Source organism: Equus przewalskii, chromosome 19, assembly GCF_037783145.1.
Source record: "Equus przewalskii isolate Varuska chromosome 19, EquPr2, whole genome shotgun sequence".
NCBI classification, from domain to species: domain Eukaryota; kingdom Metazoa; phylum Chordata; class Mammalia; order Perissodactyla; family Equidae; genus Equus; species Equus przewalskii.
Window position 1 is genome coordinate 23,770,054 of NC_091849.1, and position 14,058 is coordinate 23,784,111.

The window sequence follows — 14,058 nt, forward strand, 5'->3', positions numbered from 1 at the left end:
TCAGAGGGACCACTATCACGAGTTTATCGGACACTTCCTGTTCGTTTTGTATGTTCAAACATACATGTATTCATGACAGTATACTACAGCATTGTTTTGCATGTTTTAGAAGTTACATAAATAGCATCATACCATGTATATCTTTCTAAAAGTTGCTTTTTTCACTCCATATTTTCTTTTCAGATTTGTTCATGGTGCCATATATAGTTTTTTTTCCTTTTAACTACTTTTCCATCATTTGAATATACCCCATTTTATTTATCCATTCCTTATTTGAATGGCTTTTAGATTGTTCCTAACTTTTTGTGCTTATGAGTAGTCATCTCATGCATGCTCCCCTCCCCAAATAAAAAAATGATAATATTACTACTGCTTATAATCACTACCAATTATTGAAGCACTGTGAGGTCATTGATTGCCACTATGTGCCAAGCTCTGTGCTAAGCACTTTATATTCATTATCTTATTTAATCCTCACAACAATTTATTTTACAAAACTGGAAAAGTAGGTCTGACTTTACAAAAACATTGGGCAAAGTTCCACAACCCCTTAAGTGGAAGATCTAGATTCCAGCTCAGCTATTGGATGCCCACCCTTGAGCGTGAGATACAGTCTTGAGAGAGGATGACCTCTCTTCACTCATTACTCCCTCCCTCATCCTCATGGGGAGATGTTGAAGTCAATATGGTTAAAAGAGTTCCAAAAAGTGGGCAGAAGAAGTAGAAGAGTGAACTAATGATTTTCATTTTGTTGGAAAGTTAACTGTCTGTTGCCATGGTTTCCCTTCATAGGAGTGTTTTTTTGCTTGCCTGTCATTTTAGGAGTGGAACCAATTGAAGGTTTCCTCACTTTCACCTATAATGATCTGTAGGTGGATAATTGGGACAAAGTATTTGTCTTGTTGAATTAGCCTTTCACAAAGACAAGGGAGGTCTAAAAGTATCTATGGGACTTCACCATCAGCTGTACGTCTCTTCTGTGTGTATCCATAGTCACACCTTTAAGGAAGCTTTTGAGGGGATGTGTGTTAAGAGAGGGAGAGGAGTCTTTATTTTGGGCAATCCAGAAATATTTGAAAATGCATTATTACTTTTTATCTTTTCATTCAGCAAGGCTGTTTTCAACCTAATTTAATGTATCATAGTTGAAGAAAATTACCTAATAAAGTATGAAATGAGAAGTCTGGAGATTGAGACTTTTTCAGGACATTGCTCATAGAAGCCTTTCTGATAAGCAAATGACCCTGATCATGGTAACGGTGGTGTTGGTTATGGGGAATGCTTTTTACATATGTGCCCCCTTACCCCTCAAGAGACCTAAACTGTTTACGTTCACAAATTGAGGAGCCCTGTATTTTTATCCTGTTATATTTTGAGCAACATTGGCACACAAAAAATAAGGAACTTGAAGGAAAAAAATGTCAGCCCCAGGGAGATGGAGCAGGTGGCCCTCCTCAGAGCATGTTTTCAGTAGCTTTGGAAAAGAATTCCCCAACCCCTCCATACTTTGCGTTCACAAAAGCTGACATTCTACAACTGGACGTCTTGTTTTTTGTTATGCTTTTTTAAAATTCTTTTGGAAATGTTCAGAATATTAAGATGCTCTAACAACTATAAATAATGATCAATAAGGTTTTTAGAATTATTTAATTAGAGATTTAATGTGAAAGGTAAGGTGACCTGAATTCCCACTAAGATATAAGCTATCATCAACATTTAATTACCCTGTGGGTAGATAACTGTGCTAGGTCCTGGCATCAGATCCTTTCCTGAAATGCTTTGATGACCGAGAAGGAGAGAGAATTCAAACTACTTCATCCTAAAGTGCAGTGGGGAGCATGGCATGATGTAAAAGACCCCTGGAAGGGATGCTTACACATGCCCATAGGTACACTGTCCCCACTTTTTGGCTGGGACTAGCCCTGTGGGGTTTGCTAATATCCATCCGGTGTCCTGTCCACCATATGCCTTTGGAGCTGATGATCCCATCCCCCAAATGGAGTTCATACCTTATGAGGCTGGTAGATGGCATTTTGTGCACCTTTAGCAAAAGAGGTAATATCTCTAAGAGTTTCTGCAATTTTCAAGCTGTAATTGTGCTTCTGCTTCTAAAAAGCTAGATTGTGTGCCTTAAGCTAATAATATTTTGGCCTCATTCTTGCCTTATTCCTTTGCTATGAAGGCTTTTTATGTAGCTTTTCTGTTTGTTTGTGAATGTGCCTCTCCCTCCCCTTTTCTGGTAATGCTGTTGCTTTATCTCTCTTCCATTCATATTTTTTTCCTTCCTTTTTGCTGCATGGAGACTCTCTGCTGTACAAGTGTAAGTATTTTTTGGTGGCTCTGCAGTTTCTGGCCGTATTAGTTTACCTTCTTGTGCTCCATTCGCTTCTGTGCTGCCTGGCTGGTCTCCCAGGAGACTGCAGTGTCGTCATGCATCTGTGGATCCTGAATGAAATAGGCAGCAATTTAGAGACAAGACTGGATTTTACAAGACGGTTCAGCTAGCAAAACAAGCCATGAATTTAAAATATCCCCAGCTGTGTTCCTGAAAGCAAGGAGAGTGTTGATGAAGAGAGTATAAACATTCAAGAGGGGAAAAGTCCTTATTCCCTTCATGTAAAAAAAAACAAAAAAGGACATGAATACTTAAGCTTCCAAGTTTTGTTTTTCTTTTTTTTTTTCTTACTGATTCTTGTCATATTACTTGTGTCCCAGAGTTATATAAATCGACATCATGATTCACTCCTTGTATTAGAAGAATTTTACTAATCTGCTTCATAACTGTTTGGGTTTTTTGTTTGTTTTATTTTTTTAACCTCATGGAAAAGAAAATTAATTAGGGATTCTTGAGCTTGGGGTGAGAGTGTTGTTTATTATTCTTTGGCAAACTTGATAAAATGAACAAGGAAACTACTCCATCCTATTTTTATGGTCATAGAAACATTTTAACTTGTTTTTTAAAAAATTGTGTGTCTAGGAGTTACATGATAAAAGTGAGTTTAACAGAAAAAATATTGTGTTGTTTGTAAGGTTCCAACGTTAGTCCTTAACTTGTGGTAAAAGTGGACATACCACTATTGAACTACATGGAGAGTAGTTTAAAATCCATTATAAAAATTGGATCAAATGAGGAAGATTTTTGATTAATGTAGACATTGTTCTGCTTTTGGATTCCTAGAGAATAAGAGCCATGCATTTCGTTCACACTGTCTGCCATGGTGGGGATGTATTGATGGTTTGTGATGTCAGGATGAGAAAGAAGTCTGTGTTTAGGGTTTTCTTTCTAAAGTTACATTTTTAAAGGGTTTATTTAACACATTGCTCCTTGTATTTCCTGAGGATGTGAATATTGAAAATTGCTTCTTCTTACTCATAAAATGCATTCTTAAAGATAAAAAATGTTGTCTAGGCCTAAAGTAATAGTTGACGGTGTTAACCATGAGTTGATTTGTGGAAGGTCCATTTGGTGTGTGTACTTCTGCTTCAGTTGCTGACCCCCGTTCATCTGATGGGCCCTTTGTTATTTCTCTGAACAGAAAATACTTAGGCATTGACAAATTTTTAGGGAAGGTAAATGAGGGCTAAGAAACAGTCAGAAAATTAACCCTTTCATCTGGATACGAAAAGGGAAGAGAGTTAACAGTTCTAAAGAGGATGGTAAAGCCAGATTTTTTTTCCCAGGATGCAGTTCGTCTAACCAACAGCTGTGTGAAGGGGGAAGTGGGAGTGCATGTCAACCAGATTTCTAGAGAAACCAAGAATATTTGTTCCTAAATATATACTTACGTGGATAATCATAGATCATTCTTAAATTTCCCCTTGCTTTAGATGTAAATGTAATGGGATCATAGGAATAAAGAAGAAAAGAAAGAAGAAATTCTAAAGAAAAGAAAGAAAAATATGAGAGAATTCAGATTCATTTTTTTCTTTCCATTGTTAAACTCCATGAAAAGAGGATCGTAAAACAGTTCATCCATCCAAAGAAATGGTTAAAATTGGGTTGCATTCTTAATACCAATTGTAGAAACTAGCCTGATTTCAGGTCCTGCCTATTTTAGCAGAAGGCCATTGGCCCTGTCCAGACATGGCAAAACTTCGCAACTAACAGGTTGTCAAATACAGTGAAGGAGTTTTATGTGAAAAGCAATTAGAAGTTATTTGCACTTGCAAAGAGCATGTGAAATGAAGGAAAGCAATGAAAGCATTAGAATGCGTCTTTCTGATTTCAAATTTTGTATACTAGGCTTTGAGGCATTAGAAAGCTGGACCAAGAAGAACAAACTAATTCCCCTTTGGTTGAAGTCAACCATCAAAAATCCTGACGATTTTGTATGTTTCTCAGTATGTCTGTAAAATTAGGTTTAACTGAATGACACATTCACACATGGGTATCAGTTTATAAGTGAGTCTCTTTCTATATATATTTTTGATATATTTTACGTTCTTGGATATATAATTCCATATATATTCCTTTTCATATATTTAAAAAATTATACTATATTTGAAATGTCATAATTCTCATGTTTTACGTGTATTTGATATCTGTTATAAAGGCTAAATAGGGAAACTTGAGCCAGATTATTTTTGCCTATGAATACTCTTTCTATGAAATCTAATCAAGAGTCACAGGAAAAAATTTTCGAAGACATCTTCATTCCATGCATTTTTAAACTTCTTCCCTTTTTGTTTGTGGTGATCTAAAGGAATTGACTGGAAGTTAAATCCAAACTACTTCTTGATCTTTTTACCTACCGTGATTGTGCACAAAGTGGATAGAATCTTGAAGAAATTTTCATGACTAAACACAGCATATATTTTGGTAGGTTGTATCTCTTGAGAATTAATTATTTTTAGAGGTTTCACTTATGAATAGACTTTACTTTCTTCAGCCAACTGCAAGGCCGGGTTTGGGAAGAACAACCATGAAACTGGATTCCTTTCCACTTGCCCTGGATTGACTGTTTCTATGGAACCTGCAAAACCTATGGATAGATATTCCTCAGATTGTCTGCCTTTGACAAAACCTTGAAAGAACCAAATCTGCACATTTCATTGTGCGTTTCAGGAAGACCAGTCTGAACTTCAATACAATTGCTCGGCATTTTTTCTATCCTTTTTTCTTCAACAATAAATAATAGCAAAAGGATATTATTAAAAATGGCATAAAGTTGTTGAAACTGTCAAGTTATTTGCTTTAAAATTCAGTATGAGACAATTTGTTCTTTGAACCAAAGAAAGTTTATCAACCTGGTGGATTTTTTTTTTTTTTTTTGAGAAAGCCTTAGATGACAACCTATTAAATGAAATGAAAATCTACAAACTTAAGTTTTTTCAGTTATGTTATTATCTCTCAGTTTACGCAAAAGCCAATTCCTAGTATCAAACCAGTTAAAATATCCCTAAAATCCATCCATCTGTATAGTGATAACGAGTGGTGTGGTAGCAGGGATGCTGGGCTAACCTCCATAACCGAGTCTCTTCCTGGCACTGCTCCTACGAATGGTAGCCTTCATCATCGCCAAGACTCAGTTTCTTCCTTGGAATTTGTTTGTGTTGGTGATGACAATGGTTCTCTCCAGCTCTGACATGTGTGGTCCCATAGAGGGAGAAGCTCATGCCTTCCTTAGGTTTGGCTTTACATAATCAACAGTTGACACCAGTGCTAGAAAAATGCTCTTTTTTTTGGCCATGGTTTGGGTTTTGGTCTCATATTTTAGAGGACTAGGAGGATCAAAGATGTCTTACTGAGAAATGACAGAAGATCCAGATTTCTAAATCATGGCAACTTTTTCCTAATTAGGCTTTGCCCATAATGTAAAGATCAAAATCTTGGTGGCAGAAATATGGAACCAAACAGTTAAACTGGTTAAATCATTGAAGTGACGAGTTCAGTGGTGCTTGCATTGATGTTTCTGTGATCATGAACAATGAATAATTAATTGTGTTTTCAATATTTAACAACTGATTTTTACAATCTTTCAATCTTATTCTTTATGTCCACTTTAATATCATCATGTGCAGCTTGGAGTTAAATTCTGTATCATTCATTGTTTCTTTCCACCATACAAATAGAGTTTAACTGATTAGGGTTGGGAGAAAGAAGAAAGCAGTTGGCTATATGCTTAGAGAAAACTGTAAACATTTAGAAATGTGGCGTCGGTTCAGTCTTTCCTCAGGCTGTCAGATGTTCCCAGCCACCCTCCAAAGAAGTGAAACAAAAATACTGAGCTTCAACAATTGATCCCAAATGTTTCTCTAACCACCACCCCGCCAATGTTTCTGAAGTTTGAAAGGCGAGTTTTCTGTGAATACTTGTCTAAGTGCTTTCTCTATTTTATTGCTAGATGACTCCCAAATCCAAAAGGAAGAGCATCCATAGCCGAATGCTGCGGCCTGTTTCCAGGGCCTTTGGTGAGTGTTTTGCTAACATCAGCCATTTCCTTGTAACCATGCAACACCCTCAGCAAGGATGTTGGACCACTTCAGGGATGTTTCTTTTGCTGTTGGTTCCGTCAAGTGGATTCCAACTCCTAGTGACCCCGTGTACAGCAGAGCGGAACCCTGGCTGGTGTTTTTGCGCCATCCTCTCACCTTCTGGTACTATATCAGAGGATGTTCTTCTGCTATTCATAGAGTATTTGTGGCTGATTTTTTTGGAAGTGGATGGCCAGGTCCTTCTTCTTAGTCTGTCTTAGTCTGGAAGCTCCACTGCAACCTGTTCACCATGGGTGACCCTGCTGATACTGGAAATCCTGGTGGCATAGCTTTCAGCATCACAGCAACATGCAGCTGCCACAGTATGACAACCGACAGACAGGTGGTGTGGTTCACTGGAAACAAACCTGGGCCACGGCGGTGAGAACACCGAATCTTAACCACTAGACCACCAGGGCTGGCCTGGGATGTTTCTTAGGGATACTATATATGAGTAAATATTGAGAAAGAGAGTTAAGTGATTTGTGAATTAGGTGTTTGTATTCCGTAATAAACTTACAGGTACTTTTAGGAACTTTTAAATCAATCTCTATGCAATAAGTTTCAGCCTTGGGCTTTGCTTTATTTTAGAAATGGAGTTTGATCTAGATAAAGCCCTGGAAGAAGTGCCGATCCACATCGAAGACCCGCCTTTCCCGTCCATCAGACAGGAGAAGCGGAGCTCAGGGTTTATCTCTGAGCTGCCCTCCGAAGAAGGGAAGAAGCTGGAGCACTTTACCAAGTTAAGGCCAAAACGGAACAAGAAACAGCAACCCACCCAAGCAGCGGTAGGTGCCCTGGAGAGGCCCCACCCCTCCCACACCTTTTCCTTCTTGGGCGGGGGTGGGGGCGGGGGGAGCTGGAGAATCCTGCTGAAGTGCCTTGCACAGTGTGAAAGCTTACAGTTAAGGAGAATAGAACCTTTCCGTGTGATATTCGTGCAAAATGTCTCCACTTGGGGCTCAACAGTTTTGGGAAAGACAACGAAAAGACAGGTAACGTTTCCAGCTCTTCAGAGCAGAGTTGTCCTTGAAAGTCCTTAGAAAAATATCGCTCACATGAGTGAGATAAATAGGCTACATCTATAGAATTTTATAGTGTCTAAGGGTGAAAAGATGGGGAAAAAGTTCCAAAGAGTTTATTTTTAATTGAAAATTGTTTGCATCTCATTTTGGAGTGCACACATACACTCTGCCGATCTCCGTTTCTGACCCACTCTGGCGCCTTTGCTTTTGATAACCTGCAAACTGGGTGGTGGAGAGGCCGTGTGTGGGAAAACTGTGCCCGTGGCGGGACTCAGCCTCCTGCTGTCTCTCCCACAGGAGAACATTGAATTGTTTGTGCTAAGGAGCCTTAATGTAATTTACCCCATGTCTCTGGTTAGTGTCTTTTCTCTGCTTTACAGTCTTTTGTGCCTATTGTCTCTGTTCCTCATCTTCCTGTCACCCTGCAATCCACCAAAATCTTCATTCTGTACCTACCACTCCCGAAACTGCCCTGCCAGGGTCACTCCTGACCTAATCCTGTGGATGGTGAGCTGTCATCTTACTTGATGTCTCAGTGGTTACTTGACACAGAGAGCTCTCTCCTCCCTGAAAGGCGGAGAGTCATCACACTCTTTTCCTTCCCGCCCACCTCTCCCGTGGTGTCTTTCCGGTTTTCCTCCGCCTGGCCCTGGAGGGTAGTATTTGCTGTCAGGGTCATGTGATTTAAACCCATGGTTATAATCTCTCTGTTGTTGACTCCTGCCCTCTCTGCTGAACTCTAGATTCTGATAGTCACCTGCCTCCTGAACTGGAATGTCCTAGGGCACTTCGGGCTTAACAGATTCAAACCTGGGAGCCTGTCTTTCTTTATCAACCTGCCCTTCTTTTTATATCCCCTGTCCCCAGTGGAGCATCACCACTTGACAAATTAGAAACCTGGATGTGATCCTGAACACCAGCTCCCCACCGCCAACCCTGACCCGCTGTCTGCCTTCCTCCTTGTCATCCCTGCCATCCCTCCCTCCCATCCCGTGTTTAGTTCTCCAGTGCTACAGCCTTTTTCTCATTGCTTCCCCGCCACCACACACACACCTCCTGGGCTGGTAACGACCCATCTTTCAGATCTCCACTGAGGCAAGACTTCTTCCAGGAAGCCCTCCCCATCTGTGCTCCTATAGGGCCGTGGTTACACAACTCCAGGGAAAGTCATTCTTACATACTGGTTGTGCACAGTGCACAGCCTGAGCAACCCTCCACGGAGGCCCTGGCTCCTCCCATGCCTGATGCTTACCCTGTTACAGCTGTCCTCATACAATGTTTTCTGAGCACTCTCTCCTTGTCTATAAGCTCCGTGTTAGAAGGCATGGGGTTTATTGTCCATAGTTTTATGCTCAGTGCTCAGTATGGGTTTAGAATGTAGTAGAGCTTCAACAATACTGGGTGGTAGGTGGATGACCAGAGACATGAATAAAGGCCACAGCAGATTACCTGTATGGTCAATCATTTACTCACACTAGATCAGGCAGTTGTGTTTAGTTTATTTCTCTCATTTGAATCTGAATAGTTTGACATGATTTCAAAAAACAAAAGGAAAAAAATTTAACGCATAGTTTTCTTTTCCAATTTACTTGATTTTAACTTTTTAGTTCACTATTACATATTCTTAGAGGAATACACATTTTTTTAAATAAGGAAAAGACCTTTGCAGACAGGGAAAATATAGCCTCCCACCCTCTAGATTCTAGATGGTTACAGAATAACCTTTGCCTCTTTCCATGTGGTGAGCCATTAGCAGTATAACTTGCATGTGAAACGATGGTTTGAGTTTCCCTTGATCAAGTCAGTGACCCGTGGAAAGAGAATGGTCGTGTACTTTTTTCTTTATACATTTCAAAAACAAGAAAGAAGGGAGGGGAAGAAAACTGTGACGGAGTCCTCAGTGGAGGAGCCCATTAGATCTGTCCTAGAGAGATTTTAACCTTGTCCACAGCAACGCCAGCACTCACAGGGTTGGCATGTCCTAGGCTGCCCCATCCTGGGGCCTCTGTACCACAAGGCTGTGTCCTGAGATGATGGATTAGGCCTTGGGTCTAAATAGATCCAGCTTCTCCCCAGAGGCTTGGTGGACTGAGAAACAAGGCCTAGCTTACTTTTCCCTGGGTTCATAGTGAAAATACGTGCTACGTTATGGTTTCACAGTGCTTGAGATTTTCAAAGTGCTTTCACATCTAACAACTGTGCAGCGGCTGCATAGGCGCCATCATCCACATATTTCCGCTGAGAATGAGGAGGTTGCAATTCATCTTTATTACTAGACTTTAGTAGCAGCCATCATTTAATATTATCATTTTTTCGTTTGTTTGTGTTTGCTAGGAGTGAGTAGAGTCAGTCCACCGTAAGTCTATTTTAGCTTTTCTGGAGCTTGTCCTTAACTTCTAATGCCCCTAATGAACTTTTCCAGGCGTCAGAAGCCTCAAAGCCAAGGTATGGACCATTTTTACCTTCAACATTTCTTTCTTTCTTTCTTTCTTTTTCTTTCTTTTTTTTTTTTTTTTTGAGGAAGACTAGCCCTGAGCTAATGTCCACCACAAATCCTCCTCTTTTTGCTGAGGAGGACTGGCCCTGAGCTAACATCCGTGCCCATCTTCCTCTACTTTATATGTGGGATGCCTACCACAGCATAGATTGCCAAGCAGTGCCATGTCCGTGCCCGGAATCTGAACCGGCAAACCCCAGGCCGCCAAAGCGGAACATGCGAACTTAACCGCTGCACCACTGGGCTGGCCCCCTGCTTTCAACATTTCTGACACCAAATGTGTGGGGATTTTTCCCCCCACACCAACTAATTTTTCAACTCTCTGGGTGTCCTACAATTCAATTCAATTCTGACACTAACAACCTGGAGTTAGTGTAGACCCCACAGGTTAGGCGCTCAGTGGTGCCCCCATTTCTGACATCAGCCCCAGGTTGCCACCTGTGCTTCTGACCAGCTAGCTATAAATTCAGGAGAGGTTCCCATGACCCTCTCCTTAGGTGTGATAATTTGCTAGAGTAGCTCACGGAACTCAAAGAGACACTTTACGGGTTTATTATAAATGCAACTCAGGAACAGCCAGCTGGAAGAGATGCATAGGGCAAGGTATGGGGACAGGGAGCTTCCATGCCTTCTCCCTTGGTGGGGGGCCCTACCAGCCTCCCAGCTCCTCAGTGTGTTTACCAACCCATAGGCTTTTCAAGCCCTCCCCATTTAGGGGTTTTTGTGGCGGTTCCATTAAGTAGGCATGCTTGATTACATCGTTGGTCATTGGTGATTAACTCAGTCTCCAGTCCTTCTCCCCTCCCCGTGTTTGGGGGACGGGACTGAACGTTCCAACCTTCTCATTACATGGTTGGTTTCTCTGACAACCAGCCCTTATCCTGAAGCTATCTAGGGGTCCACCAAGACTCACCTTGTTAGCATAAACTCGTTATGGTTGAAAGGGGCTTGTTATGAACAACAAAAGATGTTCCTATTACCTCTATCACCCTATTCCAAGAGTTTTAGAAGCTCTGTGTCAGCCAGGGACAAAGACCAAATACATTCTTCTTAGTGTATCACACAGGCCAACTTAAATGCTAGCATGTCAGTTTCTACTGGGCCCAAAATATTAGTATTGTAACTATTGATTTTTGTGGCAAAAATATACAAATAAAATATTTATGTAAATATAAAGAGTAGATAACCTAGTAAAATAAAAACGAAGTAAAAATTTAATCTTGGGTCAAACTACAATCATTCTAAACTACCAGTCAGTTTGTGAATAATTGCTATAGACATTTTATCATCTATACATTTTGTCTTTCCCATACCTCTCCAAAAAAAAATTATTTTTAATGAGAGATAAAAGATACCAGTTTCTTTCTTTTTTCATTTCATCAATGTATATATAGGAACTCTTAAACATTATGGCTAATTAGCCCACAGAATTTGATCTTCTACTGTAGTAAGAGTGGGCCGTGAGACCCAGCTGACGAGCTCTCCCATTCCCTGACAGCGTGTGTCTGGAGAAGGCGTGGGATCTTGCTAAGCCCGAGCCAACTTCTAAAATACCAGCACTGCCTACATAATTGAGCCGTCATGAGAGAGAAATGGAATAAAATTATATAATCCTGTATTAAATGCAAATATTGCTTTTTAAAGCTAGTATTTCCATTTTATTAATATTAGCTATCTTTACTGTATTAATATTTGCCTTTTCCTTGGTTCCCTATTTCACCTCCCTGACACTAAAATGGGGGAGGAAGAGAAAAATGTTTCTGGCATGGATCCATATCACTCTTAGCTAGTCTCACCAATTTGGGGAATTCTTACTCATGTTTATTAAGGAAGAAGCCGACTAATTTTACAAAAGTTCATATTCAAAAATTATTTCTTTAGTAGAAGTGACTTTCAGAGTCTTTGCTTTTGGGATGAGTACTTCGCATGGGTAAATTAAGAGGGAAATGCCAGTTTTGAAGGTACCGGAATGTGCCAGCGTTCCCATGAAAGGGTGAAACAAATAGATGAGACGGGGGAAAAATATGGAGGGAGGATAATATGCAAGTCCCTGATATTTCAGTTTATTTCTTGCTCAGCGCATAGTCCAATGTGGGTATATCTGGTCAGGGGACCCCATCAGGGTCATTCAGGGACCCAGGCTGCTTTCATCTGTGGCTTTACTCCTCCTTGGTCCTTGGAGTCCTATCCATTCAGATGGAGGATGACATGAAGCACCAAGGTTCACACCCAGGAGGTTGGATGGGCCAGGTCTGAAAGTGATGAACTTCACTTTCACCTGAATACTATTAGTCCGAGCCTGAGAAACGCGTTCTAACCATGGCAACTGTCAGGGAGGGAGGAGGGCCGATGGCCTTGATACCCATCCATGGCCAGTTGACTATTGCTGCTTCTGCTTTGGCCTATCATAGCTGTAGGCGAAAATATGCCCTAAAGGAAAAACCATTGAAAAATCTGCATAGAAGAATGGAAAGAATACTAGACTGGGATTCAGGAAACTTGCCAGCTTCTAATCCAGACTCTGCCACTAATTAGACTCATCTCCTACGGGAAGGAATTTTGAAGACTATCTGTTCATTATTCAAGGGAATATGAAGCTCAGGGCAAGTAACTGATTGGCCTGTGATCATCCTCTGAGTGATTATAATAGACCACAATGGCTTCCCTTTGCATGATAGTCGGTGTTAATCGGTTTACCATATATTTTTGGCATGGCCCCATACTACTTGGCCCAGTGATGAAACAAACCAACTCTAATTGAAATTAACCAGATCCTGGGTAATCAGTTTTCTCCTACGTGCTTTGATTAACAGTATCGCAAGGCTAGAAAGGATTTTGAAGTCCTTGTCCAATCTCTCATCATCTGCTTAAAAATCCTACACAACCATCAATTGGCCACTTGTTCAATATATTGACCTCCTTCTCTGAAGCAGACATTTTCTGAAAGCTCTAGTTATTAGCAAATTACTTTTTATGTGTTGCTAAAATCTATCCTTATAATTTTAGCTTAGCTGTCTTGTTCCTTTTATCTGAAGAGGCATATGTTATTTAAGTCTCTTCTACTTAGCAAACTTACAAATATATGTGGGTCATTACTAGATCTATCCTTCTCCAATCTAAATTTCTTAGCTCCTTTGATGTTTGTCATATGGTACTGTCTGGAATCCATTTACAATTTTTTGTTGCTCTCTTCTGAATAAATTGCAGTGTGGCACCCAAAACAAAATCAGAGTACTTTAGTAGGATCTGGCCATATCACCTCCCTTCCTCTAACTGCTGTACTTCTCTTTATTCAACCTCAGATTGTGATCACTTTTTTAATGGCTAGTGACTGGTCTTACTCTCAGGCAAAGCCTATAATCTTCTGTATTTATAAGCATATATCAGACAGAAAAAGAGAGGGTATGTGTATCAGGAAATCTGAACATACTGAGAAGTCCTAGTATGCTTCCAGTTACATCTCACTGGCCAGAAATGAACCATATTTCCAGTCCTAGATGCAAGAACATTTGGGAAGATAAGTATTTTAGTTGGTCACATTGATACTCCATATACATCAGGATTTTGTTACTGAGTAAATGAGAGAATAGACATTGGGTAGACATGTGGCAGTTTCTGTCTTATTTATTCATTTGAGAAAGTTTCCTTCCTACTTTCTTTTTTTTTCAATGAATGATGGTTTAATTTCATTGTATTTTTTTTTTCAGTATTTGTGGAAATTTTTCTCTTTTAATTTGCTATTATGGTGAATCACATTCACAGATTGTTCTCACATTACGCCATTCCTGATCATGATATTTTTGCTTTCTTTTAATCTACTGCGAGGCTTTGTTTACCGTATTTTATTAGAATTTTTCGTCTATGTGCATAAGTGAGAGAGATTTATAATTTTTCTTTTTCTTTTCTAGACCATCCATCTAGTTTGGTTTTCGAAATTCTACTATCTTCATAAAATTGTTTGGGAAGCTCTCTCCTTTTCTATTCTCTGGAACAGTTTGCATATAATAGATTTTCTCTTCTCGGGGAGCCATCTGGGCCTGATGCCTTCCCTGCATGCTGTGT

The 14,058-nt window shown here is 40.1% G+C and overlaps 1 protein-coding gene across 25 annotated transcripts in view; it reads left to right on the forward strand.

Annotated features, from left to right (window-relative positions):
- The window catches only part of CARMIL1 (capping protein regulator and myosin 1 linker 1), a 312,501-nt gene that overhangs the window by 269,720 nt on the left and 28,723 nt on the right, over positions 1-14,058 (forward strand). For all 25 annotated transcript variants that reach the window (XR_011529654.1, XR_011529655.1, XM_070584187.1 and 22 more), the window contains 2 exons: positions 6,345-6,411; positions 7,066-7,262. Coding sequence is in view for 23 of the 25 variants with exons in the window: in XM_070584187.1 (XP_070440288.1) it covers positions 6,345-6,411; positions 7,066-7,262 (264 nt within the window). In the remaining 2 variants the exon portion in view is untranslated. The remainder of the gene's footprint in view (positions 1-6,344; positions 6,412-7,065; positions 7,263-14,058) is intronic.